The sequence below is a fragment of the Thermoascus crustaceus genome (genome assembly GCF_041956765.1).
Source record: "Thermoascus crustaceus strain CBS 181.67 unplaced genomic scaffold VTN00scaffold_7, whole genome shotgun sequence".
In the NCBI taxonomy this organism is placed as follows: domain Eukaryota; kingdom Fungi; phylum Ascomycota; class Eurotiomycetes; order Eurotiales; family Thermoascaceae; genus Thermoascus; species Thermoascus crustaceus.
In genome coordinates this window covers 1,125,683-1,139,040 of record NW_027192533.1, presented here as the reverse complement: position 1 = coordinate 1,139,040, position 13,358 = coordinate 1,125,683, and the positions used below count along the sequence as shown (strand labels likewise).

The window sequence follows — 13,358 nt, the reverse complement described above, 5'->3', positions numbered from 1 at the left end:
AGAACAAGAGAATGGGAGACGTCTTATCCAGAGGAGAAACGAATAAGCTATTAAAAGGAGGACAGTGGATTAGTCTGGGGGTCTCGGAATCCAAACGGCGAGATGACGCCCCGCGTAGCAGAATGCTGAGAAAGTATTGTGACAGGGACAAGCAGATCAGGCTAAGTCCTATATATAACTCAACACTCCAACCCTCGGTGGACGAAATAAACGGGGCCGCTGATCCGCGATTTATCAGAAGCGGTTGAACTTAGAATCAACGGAAGCACTGTCAAGTAATAGCTGTGATCGAGTATTTTTGACAAAACGATGGGGCTGTGTGTCCGTTTTCCTACCCCAAACCACCTGTCATCTTGCACCAGGCCACATAAGGCAGAACTGGAGAGCAACCTTAGCGGCTAGATGAGCAAGGATGCTTTCTCACAGCCGCATGCAGCACGGGGCTTTGCGGGCTGAAGTAGGGAGATCAATCATAGCACGTTTAATATTGCTAAGTGTAGTCCGTAACACGAGGCGTTCCCCCGCTAGTCAGTCCACTGTTGAAGGTTCCTCACTTTGCGTGCTATATCTGGTCTTGTTAGTGTGCTCTGAACACTCACTGTGAATCATACCTAATTATCTACACGGCGGGGTTGTGCCGTTCTGGGCGGAGTAGATGTATTGTTTCTGGATGAGACAGCTTCTAGAAGACATTGTGCTCATTCCCAGTGCAGAAATAACAAAGAGCGCGATCAGAAGATATCGGGTAGCTGTATAGGCGTCAAGAAGTTAATTGGTCATTTTCTAGTGCCAGTCAGTAGCGCTGGTATAGTGGGGGACATGGGTTCGGACCCCGTATCCTCAGCTGAAAGATCGACAGAAAACCCACTTTCGCGGTTGGCAGCGATCGTATGCGTACTTGCGTGCTTCGCACGGTTCTGTACTAAATGATCAGCCGAAAAACAATGTGCTGGAGATACTTTGGTCAAGTCATTATTCCGGAACCGCAGCCGCTCCAGCCGTAGTTCCCTCCGTAGTACTTACTGCGTACAGCTGTTCAAATACCATTCGAGATGTAAAGTGACAAGACCGACAGTCTAACAGGAGGGCTGCAAGCCTGACTCGTCGGAAACTCGAGAAAATACGAGTTGCACGGACGCAACCTGCTGCATCCCTGCAAATGGCCCCAAAGGCCCCCAACTTAAATAAGCCACTTAAATAAAGTTAGCGCTCCATAGCTTTTGCCGTAGGCTCTAGGTCCTAGCAGCGTGTTAGTCGTCTCTTGAGCGAACTGTCCCATAACAGCGACCACTGACGCAGTGTGCAAAAGTTCCTTTGTCAGATAATTATAATGTTGACCATTATCCTCAGACTGAGATGTCGAGGCTCCCAAAGTGCAGCACTGTAGCTGGACAAGACGAGTGGCCGGCTTGTCGCATGACAGGTAACGTTGGCAGCTACCCATGTGCTGACTGTAATTGCCATCGACGCCCTCTCCTGCAAGGGACAGTCGATAGTTAACGCCTTCCAGAACTGACCTGTGTCCTTGGCAATAGGAACAGAGACATTGGTCCTATTTCAACAGGTATTCACGACAGAAGGCGGCGTATTCCAAGGCTCAATGAAAAGCCTGCAACTGCAGGAGTTCTTGCGATCCGCATGTTTTTATTCGGAGTCTGGTGTGAGCTGAGCAGGTGATATCACACACGTGCCTCCCTTAAGACAAGGCTTTGCCCTACCTAGATGGTGCAAACCCTGCAAACCCGGAATAATTGATATATCAGAAGGGAGACGGCTTATCGAAGGACCTCTCGTCTGATCTTGACAGTATTAACAGTCTGTTTGTCTTGATTATACGAAAAGAGGCCCTATTACTGAACGGTGGCGTCGTTATTATTCCCAAGAATGGATTGTTCAGTGAAGGATTTAGTTTCAGGACGTAAGACATATTTTGATGGGAGTTCTTTCCAAGAGAGCCCTGTAAGGTGTGACTCTCGAACAGTCAAGACTAATTCTTTCTATCATTTAGCTGCATCTTTCAAATCACCCCGTTCCTTAACGGTACGGGCAATACCAGCCCCGACATCCGTTCCTAGGCTGTTGAACCCATTGATCACGCCTTCACGATCACCCTTCCCCATCTCCTGACTCATCTTATACTTGCCACCTATCTGCTCGATCGTAATCTCGATGCCAATTATGTTTTTCTTCATGATCTCGATATATCGATCAGGTGCATCGGAGACTTTCCAAGGAGCCAATTTCCCCTCTTCACCAGTATATCCCATCACTGCCGTTTCAGAGTGCTCTGAAAGGTCATGAATCTGCTTGTCCAGGAACTCCGAAGTCTCCGGGGAGCTCGAGTCATGATATATAGTGGCTTTGCCATATACCTGGACTGCGGAGTAGTTCCATGTAGGTACCACTTTCCCAGTCGACGGTTTTGTTTCAGTGTAGAATTTGGGAGTCACATAATGATGATGGGGCCCGTTGAAGAGGACTAGTACGTCTTCCTCGAGTTGAGACGGTGGTGAGGAAGAGGTGCTCTCTTTTGCTGTGAGCGAATCGATGATTGCCTTCGACTGTGGATTCTGTCTCGCCATATGGCCTCGCAGCCGTGCCTTCACTGGCTCATCCGGATTGACGGACTCGGACTCGAGAACGTCCAGTACCCATGGAATATGACTTGACTGCAATAGCGGGTAAGTTGAGGATCGGATGGCTGTTGTCAGGATTCCTAACGGATTATCACGGATAAATTGTAGCAGGTGCGGAATTGAAGATTCTGTATGAACTGAGCGGAGATACATTGTTGTTGTGCTGAGAAACAAGGCTGATGATAAGTTCAAGTGACTCAAAGCTTGTTTGACCGTGTTAAGCAAAGATTCTTCAGTGAGTCAATGGAGGATATGAATGCAGCAGCAGTATAGCAGCCAGAAAGAGCAAGATGACCATTATTGGGCATCATGATCCAAGCCATACAACCCCGCAATCTCGGGAAAGACGGCCAATGAAACACTTTCATAATACCGACAGTAACTTCATTATCGCCGAAAGATCAAGAACATCACATCACGCATTGACCTTCTTCGTTCGTAGCACACTGGTTTATTCCGCCTACGACTCAATATGCATTATTAAACTAGGTGATCAGATTCATGGCTCCAGGCTGGCTCCACTAAAGCCGAAGCCCGATAAGCGGTAATAGGAGTTAAGTCACATTCCAGTACCACGGAGATCGCAATTTTTGTAGGAACACTGAAAAGAAAGGGAAATGGACTGGTATCAACCAATATGGAAGGTTTGAGGTCCTCCATTATTAATAGTATTTGGTGGAGACAAAGTTTGCAATCTCTCTGCTGCTGTTTCTGTTGATAGGTATCAGGAAGCACAGCACAACTTTTGTTTTAGAAGTTGATGATAACATTGGTTCGGAAGAAGTTAAAGGAGCTACCTTTTATTCGATTAGGTTACTGTAAAACAGTAGATCCTTTGATATCGGACAAAGCGATAGAAATTGACATGAAGCTCGACGGGAACCCTCCGGACCATGTCCGGAATAGTTAGGCGCCATTCGCGGGCCGACGGTTGTTCCAGAACGACCCCTCGAGAGCTCCAAAAAAAATATCGGCGCAGCGCAAGAGGCCACGAGCATAAAGCGGCCGACAATCAGCTCTAACAGTTCAAAATGGGCAAGAAGAAGGTAAGCGCCGTGTCGCCCTGAAGTTTAAACCTGCTTCCGCAGCGCTGACCACGAGATCAGTTCGGAAAAGGTGGCGGTAGAGGAGGCGGCGGCGGACAGCGCGGGCAGCGGCAAGACTGGCGCGACATCGTGAAGCAGAATGAGAAGTACGAGAGGTACTACAACGAGCTGGGAATTATCCCGGAGGAAGAGAAGGAAGCGTTTTGGGCAGCATTGAGGAGAGATCTCCCCAACAGCTTCCGTTTCACGGGCTCACGAGGGTACGTCATGGCGAGCTTCCCGCATAGAACCTAGGTAGCTCCTTGCGCGCTCAGATATCGGTTTTGCTAACTTGGAGAACTCTGTGTTTAGCCATGCTCTTTCTGTACAGCAGCGCCTCAAGGATTTCTATATCCCCGAAATTACCTCTATCAAGTATGAAGGGGAGTTCGTCGAGCCGCCACGGCCGGTCCCCTGGTACCCCGACCAGCTCGCATGGTCGATGACCACCCCGAAGAACGTGGTCAGACGCTTTGCGCCCTTTGCTTCGTTCCAGAAATTCCTGGTCGCTGAGACAGATGTTGGAAATATCAGTCGCCAGGAAGTCGTTAGCATGATCCCGCCGCTCCTGATTGACGTCAGGCCCGGCATGACCGTGTTGGACATGTGCGCAGCTCCGGGCAGCAAGTCTGCGCAGCTTATAGAGATGGTGCATGCTGGAGAAGAGGAAGCGATGCAAAAGGTGGCTGAGGAAGTGAAGAGCGGGGCTAATACGCAGCCGGGGTTGGGACCAGAAGGTCTGAACGACGACGGCAGAACTACTGGTCTCCTGATTGCCAACGACAGTGACTACAAGCGTGCGCACATGCTTATCCACCAGATGAAACGGCTGAACTCCCCCAACCTGATTGTTACAAACCACGATGCAACCATGTATCCCTCGATCAAGCTCCCTTCGCTGCCGTCACCAGACGGAAAGGCCCCAAAGAACAGATATTTGAAGTTCGATCGGATTTTGGCTGATGTTCCATGCTCGGGCGACGGAACCACGAGGAAAAACAGCAATGTATGGAAGGACTGGGTTCCTGGAAACGCTTTGGGATTGCACTCCACCCAGGTCCGGATTCTTGTCCGCGCCTTGCAGATGCTGAAAGTCGGCGGACGGGTCGTCTACTCGACGTGCAGTATGAACCCTATCGAGAACGAGGCTGTCGTTGCCAGTGCCATTGGGCGATGTGGAGGCTCCAGCAACGTGCAGATCATCGACTGCAGCAATGAACTGCCGGGACTGAAGAGAGCGGCAGGATTGCGCTCATGGAAAGTGATGGACAGAGAGGGTAGGATGTGGAGCAGCTGGGAAGAAGTCCAAGAGCAGAGAGAGAAAGAGGGCATCGATGGTCTCGGCAGGCTCGCGGAGGGCATGTTCCCTCCTACCGGCGAGCTTGCGGACCTGCCGCTCGAGAGATGTATGCGCATCTATCCCCATCTGCAGGATACCGGAGGGTTCTTCATCACCGTGCTGGAAAAGACGTCTGAGATCAGGGCCAAGCCGGAAGACTCGAGCAAGGTGATCCCCAAAGCGTCCGTCGCAGCCGTTGCGGAGGAGCTCGACATGAAGCACAAGGACGGAACCGGTTCTTCTCTAGAAAAGATCAAGGCACTGGACGACTTGGTGCCTCCTGGGCAGGAGGCCAAGGAGGAAGCCGATAAAAGTGCATCCGTTGCCGAAAGCTCCCACCAGCTGCCATACTCTTCCACCTTGAGTTCAGTCGGCTCGACTTCGCCAGGAAAGAGAGGTGCGGACGACTATGCCAGTGAGCTCCCATCCAAGCGGACGAAAGTGGAAGATGGTACCGATGCAATCATCGGAGATCGACCAGTCCATCGTCCTTCGCAGGCAGTCGAGACCGAACATGCAGAGGGCCCTGAGCCCGAGACTCGACCTATAACCACTGAAACCACCGAACCGGCCTCGACCCAGCCTCAGGCACCGCAGAAGCGGAAACCAGGACAGCCGTCTGAGGAGCCCTTCAAATACCTCGACCCGAATCACGAGGTCCTCAAACCAATCTTCGATTTCTACAAGATTTCAGACCGCTTCCCGCGGGACCGGTTTATGGTCCGCAATGCCCAGGGCATACCGACCAAGACGATCTACTATACCAGCGCCCTGGCGCGGGATATCCTGACAGAGAATGAAGGCCGCGGCATCAAGTTCGTGCACTGCGGCGTGAAGATGTTCGTGAAGCAGGACGCACAGCGGGACAACGTCTGCCGATGGCGCATCCAGGCTGAAGGGCTGCAGTACCTTGAGTTCTGGATCGGCGATGAGCGCACGGTCACGCTGCACAAGAAGGAGACGCTGCGGAGGCTGCTGGTCGAGATGTTCCCTAAGGTCGACGGTGATGGTTGGAAGGAGCTCGGAGAGATCGGGGAGCACGCACGGGATATGGCGATGGGCTGCTGTGTGTTGAGGGTCGAGCCTAGCGATGCGGAGGACGGACTCAGGTATGTCGAAACCTGCTATCTCAGATTTATCAAAGAAAGTCACTAACAAAACCCCTACAGAGAACGAATGGTCCTCCCCCTCTGGCGCTCTCTGCACTCTCTCAACCTCATGCTCCCCAAGGAAGAGCGCCGCGCCATGCTCCTTCGCCTCTACAACGACGACACCCCGGTCGTCAACACGACCCGGAAGCGTGAGGACAACAACCGCGCCGCTGCTGAAGCCTCCACACCAGAGACTCCCGCCGTCGACGGCGAGGGTGAAGCAGACGCCACTCCTGCCGCCGAGCCTGCCGAAGAAGGCATCAACGAGCCGACCTCGACCCAGGCCCAGGGCCACACGGAAGAGGACCTCATCAAGCGCGAGAACATCTATCTGGGCCAGCAGGAGGAGGACCAGATGGCGCATCGGGAGACGTTTATGCGGACGGACGATGATGAGGAGGATCGGTTTAATAACACTGTGTGATTGATCTTTTTATGTATGTCTATCTGTCCTATACTTTTTTTTTGTCTCAGTTGCCGTGGCCTCATCTGATCTGATCTGATCTGTCGGATTGGGAGAAGAAGAAGTAAAAGAAATTTGCTGTTTTTTCTTCATATCTCTGTCCTGGTGTTTCCTTCCTACCCCTGCTCCCTTGGATAAATAAATCATGTGAATGTATGTACAGTACAGTGCAAAATAGTACAAGAGCAGAATCTAAAAAGTTAAAGAGCATTTTCCTTTTTGAGCAAGTTTGAAGAACATGCCTCAGGTGTGTACTGTACACATCCTACTCGTACAGAGTATGGGAAGCCGTAGCAGGCAGACCAGATAAGGCACCTATAATTGCCACCGTAGGTAATAGTAAGAACTCTAACAATTTGACTCTGTGGAAAGTACAGGCAGTATCCAGAGAGGGGAACAAAAAGAGATTATTAACATTTCAATTGTTTTTATTTTCTACTATTCTCTATTCTTTTCTGTTATCTCGTTCTCTTGCTCAGCCTTTCTCCCTTTCTCTCTCTTCCTCGTGCGCACTTCCTGTATGCTAGATATGGTGTTTCCTAACGAAACAAGGTTAATAGGTAGTAAAACTGCATAGGTAACACAGAAATATGCAGACAAAATTGACCCATAAGAAAAAAAACACGTCATAACTACCCACCCAAACAACCAAGTCATTTCGCCGTTACGCCATGCTGCCATTGGTACAACTTTTTTTCTCTCTTTAGCCATTTCTGTTTCACGTGCCAGATGCAGAGGAAAGCTTGTGAGGGGAAGACAGACTCGTGGGAGCATTCTGGAAGGCGCTGTTGCTGGTCTGCAGCGCTTTGGTAATCTCCTCATTCAGCTCAGGCCCACTCCGGCCCTGACCAGATCTGAACTCTGGACCAACACTTGGGAGAGGTCTGCCCACTTGATCCGTTTCGACTGTCGCATTCTCGTATCCAGAAGCTCTCTCGCAATCGGCCTGCTTGACACTATGGACCATCCGCGCTGCAACACCATCATATCACCCACCGGTAGCTCGCGTACCGTCCAGCTGTCTCACTCTTGCGGATGATCTTCACAACCTGGCCCCTCCTCAATCCGAGATACCGGGCCACCGGATCGGACACCTGAATCCGTGGCAGCTGCGACTCCTTCAGGCGATATCTCTCCAGCAGGCGGGCCTTCTCCTCCGCACTCAACAGGACGTGTTTCGGGACGAGCTCGTGCCGCGTGATGTTCACTAGCAGATCCTGCTCCTGGAAGTGCTCGCAGAAGCGACCGGGAATGCCGCTGAGCAGGCGCACGGCGGAGGGCGAGATGGGCGTCTGGGAGATGAAGATACCCGTGTGGAAGTTCTGTTCGTCGACGAAGTGGTTGAAGGCGCGGATCTGCTTGGTTCCGACACCCGTCACGTCCGGGCAGAATTCGACGTAGATGGTGCCACACTCGGGCTGCGGGTTGGGGTTGGTCTTGGACGGGAGAGGAGTGTACTTTTTCAGCATGGCCTCCGTGGGGCGCGCGCTGATTTTCATCTTGTTGCGGCTGGAGGACAGATCTCGTTAGACACGAGGAAAAGAGACAGACATCGCAAGCACGGGAACGTACTCAGGGTATCCGAGAGGGTCAGAATATTTTGCCTTGAACTGCTCCAGCGGGATCTGGACTTCTTCCTCTGTCACCTCGTAGCCCTGTCCACACGTGTATATTAGCCATCGTCCTCCTTCTGGCAGGAAAGAAGGTCCCTACCCGATCCTGCAGCATCTCAAAGACGGTCCTCCAGGTGCGCCAGAGCCTGGTCATCTCGCGCTCCGCATCCTGGGAGCCGGCGGAGTAGTCCTCGTCCATGGTGGAGCTGGTGCGCACGGCGCGCTGTGAAGGAAGTGTAAAAAGAAAGGAAAAGAGAGAGCGCTGAGCCTGAAGAAGAGAAAGCTGAGAGGAGATACGATGCAGCCCAGCGCCGTCACGATGGGCGTGTCGAGCGGTCAGAGAGAGAGAGAGAGGTGAAGTTCTCGAAAAATCGACAGGAGGCCGGGCGCTAGCAGGCAAGCGCCGGCCATGGTTGGCAGAGCGGAGGCTCAACGGCCAGACCGAAAAAGCAGAAAAAGAATCTCCTCTTCTCTCGCCAGCACGACAACTCCAGACAGAACCTCGTCTTCTGCCAGAACGCCCCTGTCGAGCTCTCTGCACTGCTGCACAGGGTCTGCTGCTTCGTTCGAGCCTGTTGAACCGTCGTCGAGTTCCTCACACGACCACACACTGCACGCTCGCCGACAACATGGCTGCTGCTGCGGGCACTCAACCTGCTCCCCAGCCTGCCCAGGGGCAGAAAGTCAAGCCGACCAAGCCGGACGAGGAGACCTTCAAGGCCGACCTCGCTAAGGCTGAGAAGGAGCATGCCGCTGTTCAGGAGAAATTGGTATGTGACTGCTATTTTCTCGGTTCTTAGCTTGTGCGTACATGTGTATACCCACTCATCTACAAAATTCCCCCCCCTTCTGATTCGTTTTTGCCATCGACTTGCTATTTCACCCGTCAACTTGGATTTCACCTGCTGAACGACTGCAGAACCAAATCAAGGCCAAGATCGAGAGCGCGAAGCCCAACAACCAGGATTCCCCCGCGGCCAAGAGACAGCAGGAGCTCCGCCAGCAGCTCTCTGCCATCCGTCAGAAGCAGCAGGGCTTCAAGGCCTCCCGCACGAGCACCCAGGAGAAGATCAATGCCCTCGACGCCAGCCTCAAGGCCCGCATGGCCGAGCAGAACAACTCCAAGGCCAAGATGGCCTTCCGTAGCGTGGAGGAGATCGACCGGGAGATCGCACGCCTCGAGAAGCAGGTCGACTCGGGCTCCATGAAACTGGTGGATGAGAGGAAGGCTCTGGCAGACATCTCGACCCTGCGCAAGCAGCGCAAGAACTTCGCCGGTCTGGACGACGCCCAGAAAGTGATCAACGACCTGAAGTCGCAGATCGCCGAGCTCCGCAAGAGCCTGGACAACCCGGAGGCCAAGGCTCTCAGCGACAAGTACACCGAGATCCAGAAGGAGTTGGATTCCATCAAGGCGGAGCAGGATGCGGCGTTCAAGAACCTCAACTCTCTGCGTGACGAGCGCACCAAGCTCCACGCGGAGCAGCAGAAGAAGTGGACTGCCATTCGCGAGCTCAAGGACAACTACTACAAGCAGCGCAAGGCCTGGAAGGAGTACGAGGATGAGATGTGGCGCATCCGCCGCGAGCGCCAGAAGGCCGAGCGGGAGGCCGCTGAGCGCGAGAAGAAGAAGAAGATCGCCGACAAGAAGCTGGAGGAGGCCTCGCGGCCTGCGTACACCGAGGAGATCCTCACCGCGCAGGGTCTCATCCGCCACTTCGACCCGTCCTACGACTTCGCTGCTATCGGTCTCGACGACAAGAAGACCCAGTCGGCCAACTACCGCGCTGAGGTCGGCCGTACCGTTGACGACTCTAACATCAAGGGCGTCAAGATTGTGAAGAAGGAAGACCGTGAAGATGACTACTTCGTGGGCACTGGCGGCAAGAAGGGTAAGAAGGGCAAGAAGGGAAGCCCTGCCCCTGGTGCTCCTGCCGAGAGCAAGATCAACCTCAGCTTCGGTGTCATCGAGGACTTTGCCAAGATCAAGGTTGACCCTCCGATGAGCCAGGCTGATGTTCCGGCCATTGTCGAGAAGCTCGCTGCCAAGGTGGTTGAATGGAAGAAGAACCAGGCCGCCAAGACTGAGGAGGTGAGTGCATTCAAACTTCTTGCGTTTGCGTGTGCATGTGTACAGCTACTAACCGCCAAGCAGAATATCAAGAAGGCTAAGGAGGAGATCGCCAAACTCGAGGAGGAGTTTGCCTCTGCGAAGACCAACGGACGCTCCACCGATGCCGCCAAGAAGCCTGCGCAGGAGAACGCCGGTGTCAACGGCCACGCTGAACAGAAGCAGGAGAAGGATGCCGTGACGGATGCCTCCGAGGAGCTCCAGAAGGCTTCCCTTGAGGACAAGGAGTAGATGTGCCACTATTCCTTCTCAAGACAAAATAGACACTAACCTATATACATGTGCATGTGCGCTTCGTTTTGATTTGCATCAGCGTGTGTGCATGGGCTAGCATTTCACTCCCTCTCTGCTTATGTCGTTTTGACCACCTTTCTATACGAAGCAAGCAGACTGTTGTCCTTTTTGCTGCTACGAAGAGATGTCCGCGTGGCTTGGGTTTGGGCGGCTTCGTCCTCTTGCTCCGGCTCGACTTATGTCTGTTTATGTCGTTCTTCTTGATCTCTTTTCCAAAAAAACATCTTATTTACTCCTCCGCCCGCCCCTAACCTAACCTATACTCTACACTCCCAATCATCATCTTCTTTTATCCCTTTTTCTCCCGCAACTATCCGCTGTATTTCCAGCACTCCGTATTTTTCTTTCTCTTTTTCCCTTTGGTATGTGATCACGACCCAGGAGCGGGTGCTTGAGTGCATCTGCTCTTTATGAAAAAAGGTCCGCAGAAAAGAAAGAAAAATGGAAAAACGGAAATATAAAAGCTGTTGCTCTTGTAGGTACGGATGTAATGAGGTAACGTTCTTGTGGAGAGAGCCTGATTTTGGCACGTTGTATGTTCATGAGTTTACTTGAGCTGGAGGGATGTTTTCTTGGTAGATACCTCGTAGCTACGGAATGGCAATTCAATGATTACTGCATATAGATGTTGCCCCTTGACGTTGATTTCAGTTATCTTGAGACGTGACAGCCTCGATAAGGGATCGAGCAACACAACACCTGCCCTTCTCCTTCAACAAGCTAGGTTGCTTTTATTGCCATAGGACTAGTAAGAAACCATTAATCTGTGCTCTAATTAAGTATCTACGAACGACACATCAGAGAACCACCCGTAGTACAGAAATACTACATACTAAGATGAAACCAAACCCTAGGATATCATGACCCTTCATTGAACCTCTCCTCCAGAAACTTGACAATATCATCCAACTGCTCCGGCTCCTTCAACCAGTGCCCATCCCCCTCGGCCCCCGTATAGCTCTTCCACGATACGTTCTGGAAGCCCAGTCGGATAAGGACGTTGTGGGCGGTTTTCCCCAAGCTGACGTCGACCCATTTGTCGTCTTCGCCGTGGGAGAGAAAGATGGGTGTTGAGAATGGAGAGGAGTCTTTATTCTCGCTCTCCCTCAGAGGTGCCTTTCCCTTTGACTCTCTTGATGTCTCTTGCTGCTGTTGCTGCTGCTGCTGCTGCTGATGATGCTGGGGGTAGGAGATTCCAAAATTCGACTTAAAGAACCCCAACGCCTTCTCCTGCTCCCCGTCGTCAAGTAACGACTGAAGCTTCTCAGCAAGGGGTATCCATCCCATCGCGCCCACGAACCCGCCCAGCCTCGTCCTCATCTTCGTCTTCTGCTCCGGCTCCGGCTCCTGCTGCGCACAACACAGCTGCAACATCGCCACCAACGCAACCGCCATGCCCTGGCTGAGTCCGCCTAGGATGATCCTCCTCTTCTTCTTCCCATCACCATCACCATGACCGTCACCATCACCGGCACAATCCAACCTCCTAGCCTCGTCCTCCACAACCCTCAGCACATGCTCCACGCTCTCCTTCAACCCCGCCCTTCGGGCTCTATCCCGATCCTGCCCCTGACCCTGCTCAGACCCCTGATCCCGACCCTCCTCCTCAAGTAAAACCGGATCAAACCACTCCCCCAACTCCTCGCAGAACTCCTCCGACCAGCGCGGCCGCGCGGAGGGAAACACCCAGCGGCACGAGGGGAAGTGCTCGAAGAGGGTTCTTCCCGAGGAGGTGCGCGACTCGGCTAGCTCCGAGGCGAGCTCGGGCCCGTTGCTGCCGCGGCCGTGGAGGAGGATGACGGTGCTGGTGTGGGAGAGCGAGGAGGGGAAGTAGACGTGGCGGGGTGGGAAGAGGGGGAGCATGTTGTTGATATTGTTGATACTTGTAGAGAGGGATATGGGGAGCGGGGTTTCGTCTCAGTATTTAACAGCCTCGGAAAATCAGATGAGTCAAAATTAAAAAAAAGGAATTATATAGTTATATCCACATCTGACAAGAACACGTGTTGTTTTCTTCGTATTTCTTTTCTTTCTCAAGCTGTAAGATCGTCAAGTAGCTAGGAAATGCATGTATGTCTCTAAGAACCAGGCCACTAAGAGTGGATGGTTGGATGCCTGCCCCAGTCTATATTTAGCGGGCGGAATGTGTGCCCAGAGCCATGCCTAACCGGACCAGGCGAAAACAGGGGCCAGAGGCTCAGGTAAAGTCTAGATCTGATTTACTACAAATTAGGTATGATGTGATAAGCTGTATAAGCTAAGTTATACCCAGCATCTAATGCAATAGGCAGTTAACAGATTCCTAGCAATCTATAAGCGCTTCGATTCGTAGACGACTTCACTCTGGAGTAATACATCCGGTTGGAGAACCTTTAGAGCTTTCTCATAGATATCCTAGTTGTTCTGCTTGCTCGTGGAAAACGATCCATCTTCAACAAGATTGCGTAACATGCTGGGACCAAAGTACTTCATTACATACAAGGTGGGCTGTTGCAGGATATTTCCGTATCCATAAAACATCATCTGAAGCACACCGCTGATATTATATTTCGAAACAAATTCACCAGATGGCATCAATGGATCGTCCGGGACTGGGTCAGGCAGGTAGAATCCATATTCCAATGCAGGGTACTTCGCGACCTGTTG

The 13,358-nt window shown here is 52.2% G+C and overlaps 5 protein-coding genes across 5 annotated transcripts; 2 read left to right on the top strand and 3 right to left on the bottom strand.

The window, feature by feature from the left end:
• Nucleotides 1-2,000: 2,000 nt before the first annotated feature.
• On the bottom strand, nucleotides 2,001-2,789 carry VTN00DRAFT_9405 (uncharacterized protein; the record flags this gene model as incomplete). The annotated part of the gene is made up of 1 exon (XM_069436362.1): nucleotides 2,001-2,789. One exon carries the CDS (start codon nucleotides 2,787-2,789, stop codon nucleotides 2,001-2,003), a length of 789 nt encoding a protein of 262 aa, XP_069284990.1.
• An 878-nt stretch (nucleotides 2,790-3,667) lies between these two features.
• On the top strand, nucleotides 3,668-6,635 carry VTN00DRAFT_9404 (uncharacterized protein; the record flags this gene model as incomplete). The annotated part of the gene is made up of 4 exons (XM_069436361.1): nucleotides 3,668-3,682; nucleotides 3,743-3,942; nucleotides 4,034-6,169; nucleotides 6,230-6,635. The coding sequence occupies 4 exons, from the start codon at nucleotides 3,668-3,670 to the stop codon at nucleotides 6,633-6,635; spliced, it is 2,757 nt and encodes a 918-aa protein (XP_069284989.1).
• Nucleotides 6,636-7,392: 757 nt separating this feature from the next.
• VTN00DRAFT_9403 (uncharacterized protein) lies at nucleotides 7,393-8,486 on the bottom strand (the record flags this gene model as incomplete). Its single annotated transcript, XM_069436360.1, has 4 exons — nucleotides 7,393-7,630; nucleotides 7,686-8,183; nucleotides 8,247-8,329; nucleotides 8,388-8,486. 4 exons carry the CDS (start codon nucleotides 8,484-8,486, stop codon nucleotides 7,393-7,395), a joined length of 918 nt encoding a protein of 305 aa, XP_069284988.1.
• Nucleotides 8,487-8,916: 430 nt separating this feature from the next.
• Nucleotides 8,917-10,649, top strand: VTN00DRAFT_9402 (uncharacterized protein; the record flags this gene model as incomplete). Its single annotated transcript, XM_069436359.1, has 3 exons — nucleotides 8,917-9,057; nucleotides 9,207-10,379; nucleotides 10,443-10,649. The coding sequence occupies 3 exons, from the start codon at nucleotides 8,917-8,919 to the stop codon at nucleotides 10,647-10,649; spliced, it is 1,521 nt and encodes a 506-aa protein (XP_069284987.1).
• Nucleotides 10,650-11,570: 921 nt separating this feature from the next.
• VTN00DRAFT_9401 (uncharacterized protein) lies at nucleotides 11,571-12,575 on the bottom strand (the record flags this gene model as incomplete). Its single annotated transcript, XM_069436358.1, has 1 exon — nucleotides 11,571-12,575. One exon carries the CDS (start codon nucleotides 12,573-12,575, stop codon nucleotides 11,571-11,573), a length of 1,005 nt encoding a protein of 334 aa, XP_069284986.1.
• Nucleotides 12,576-13,358: the final 783 nt, after the last annotated feature.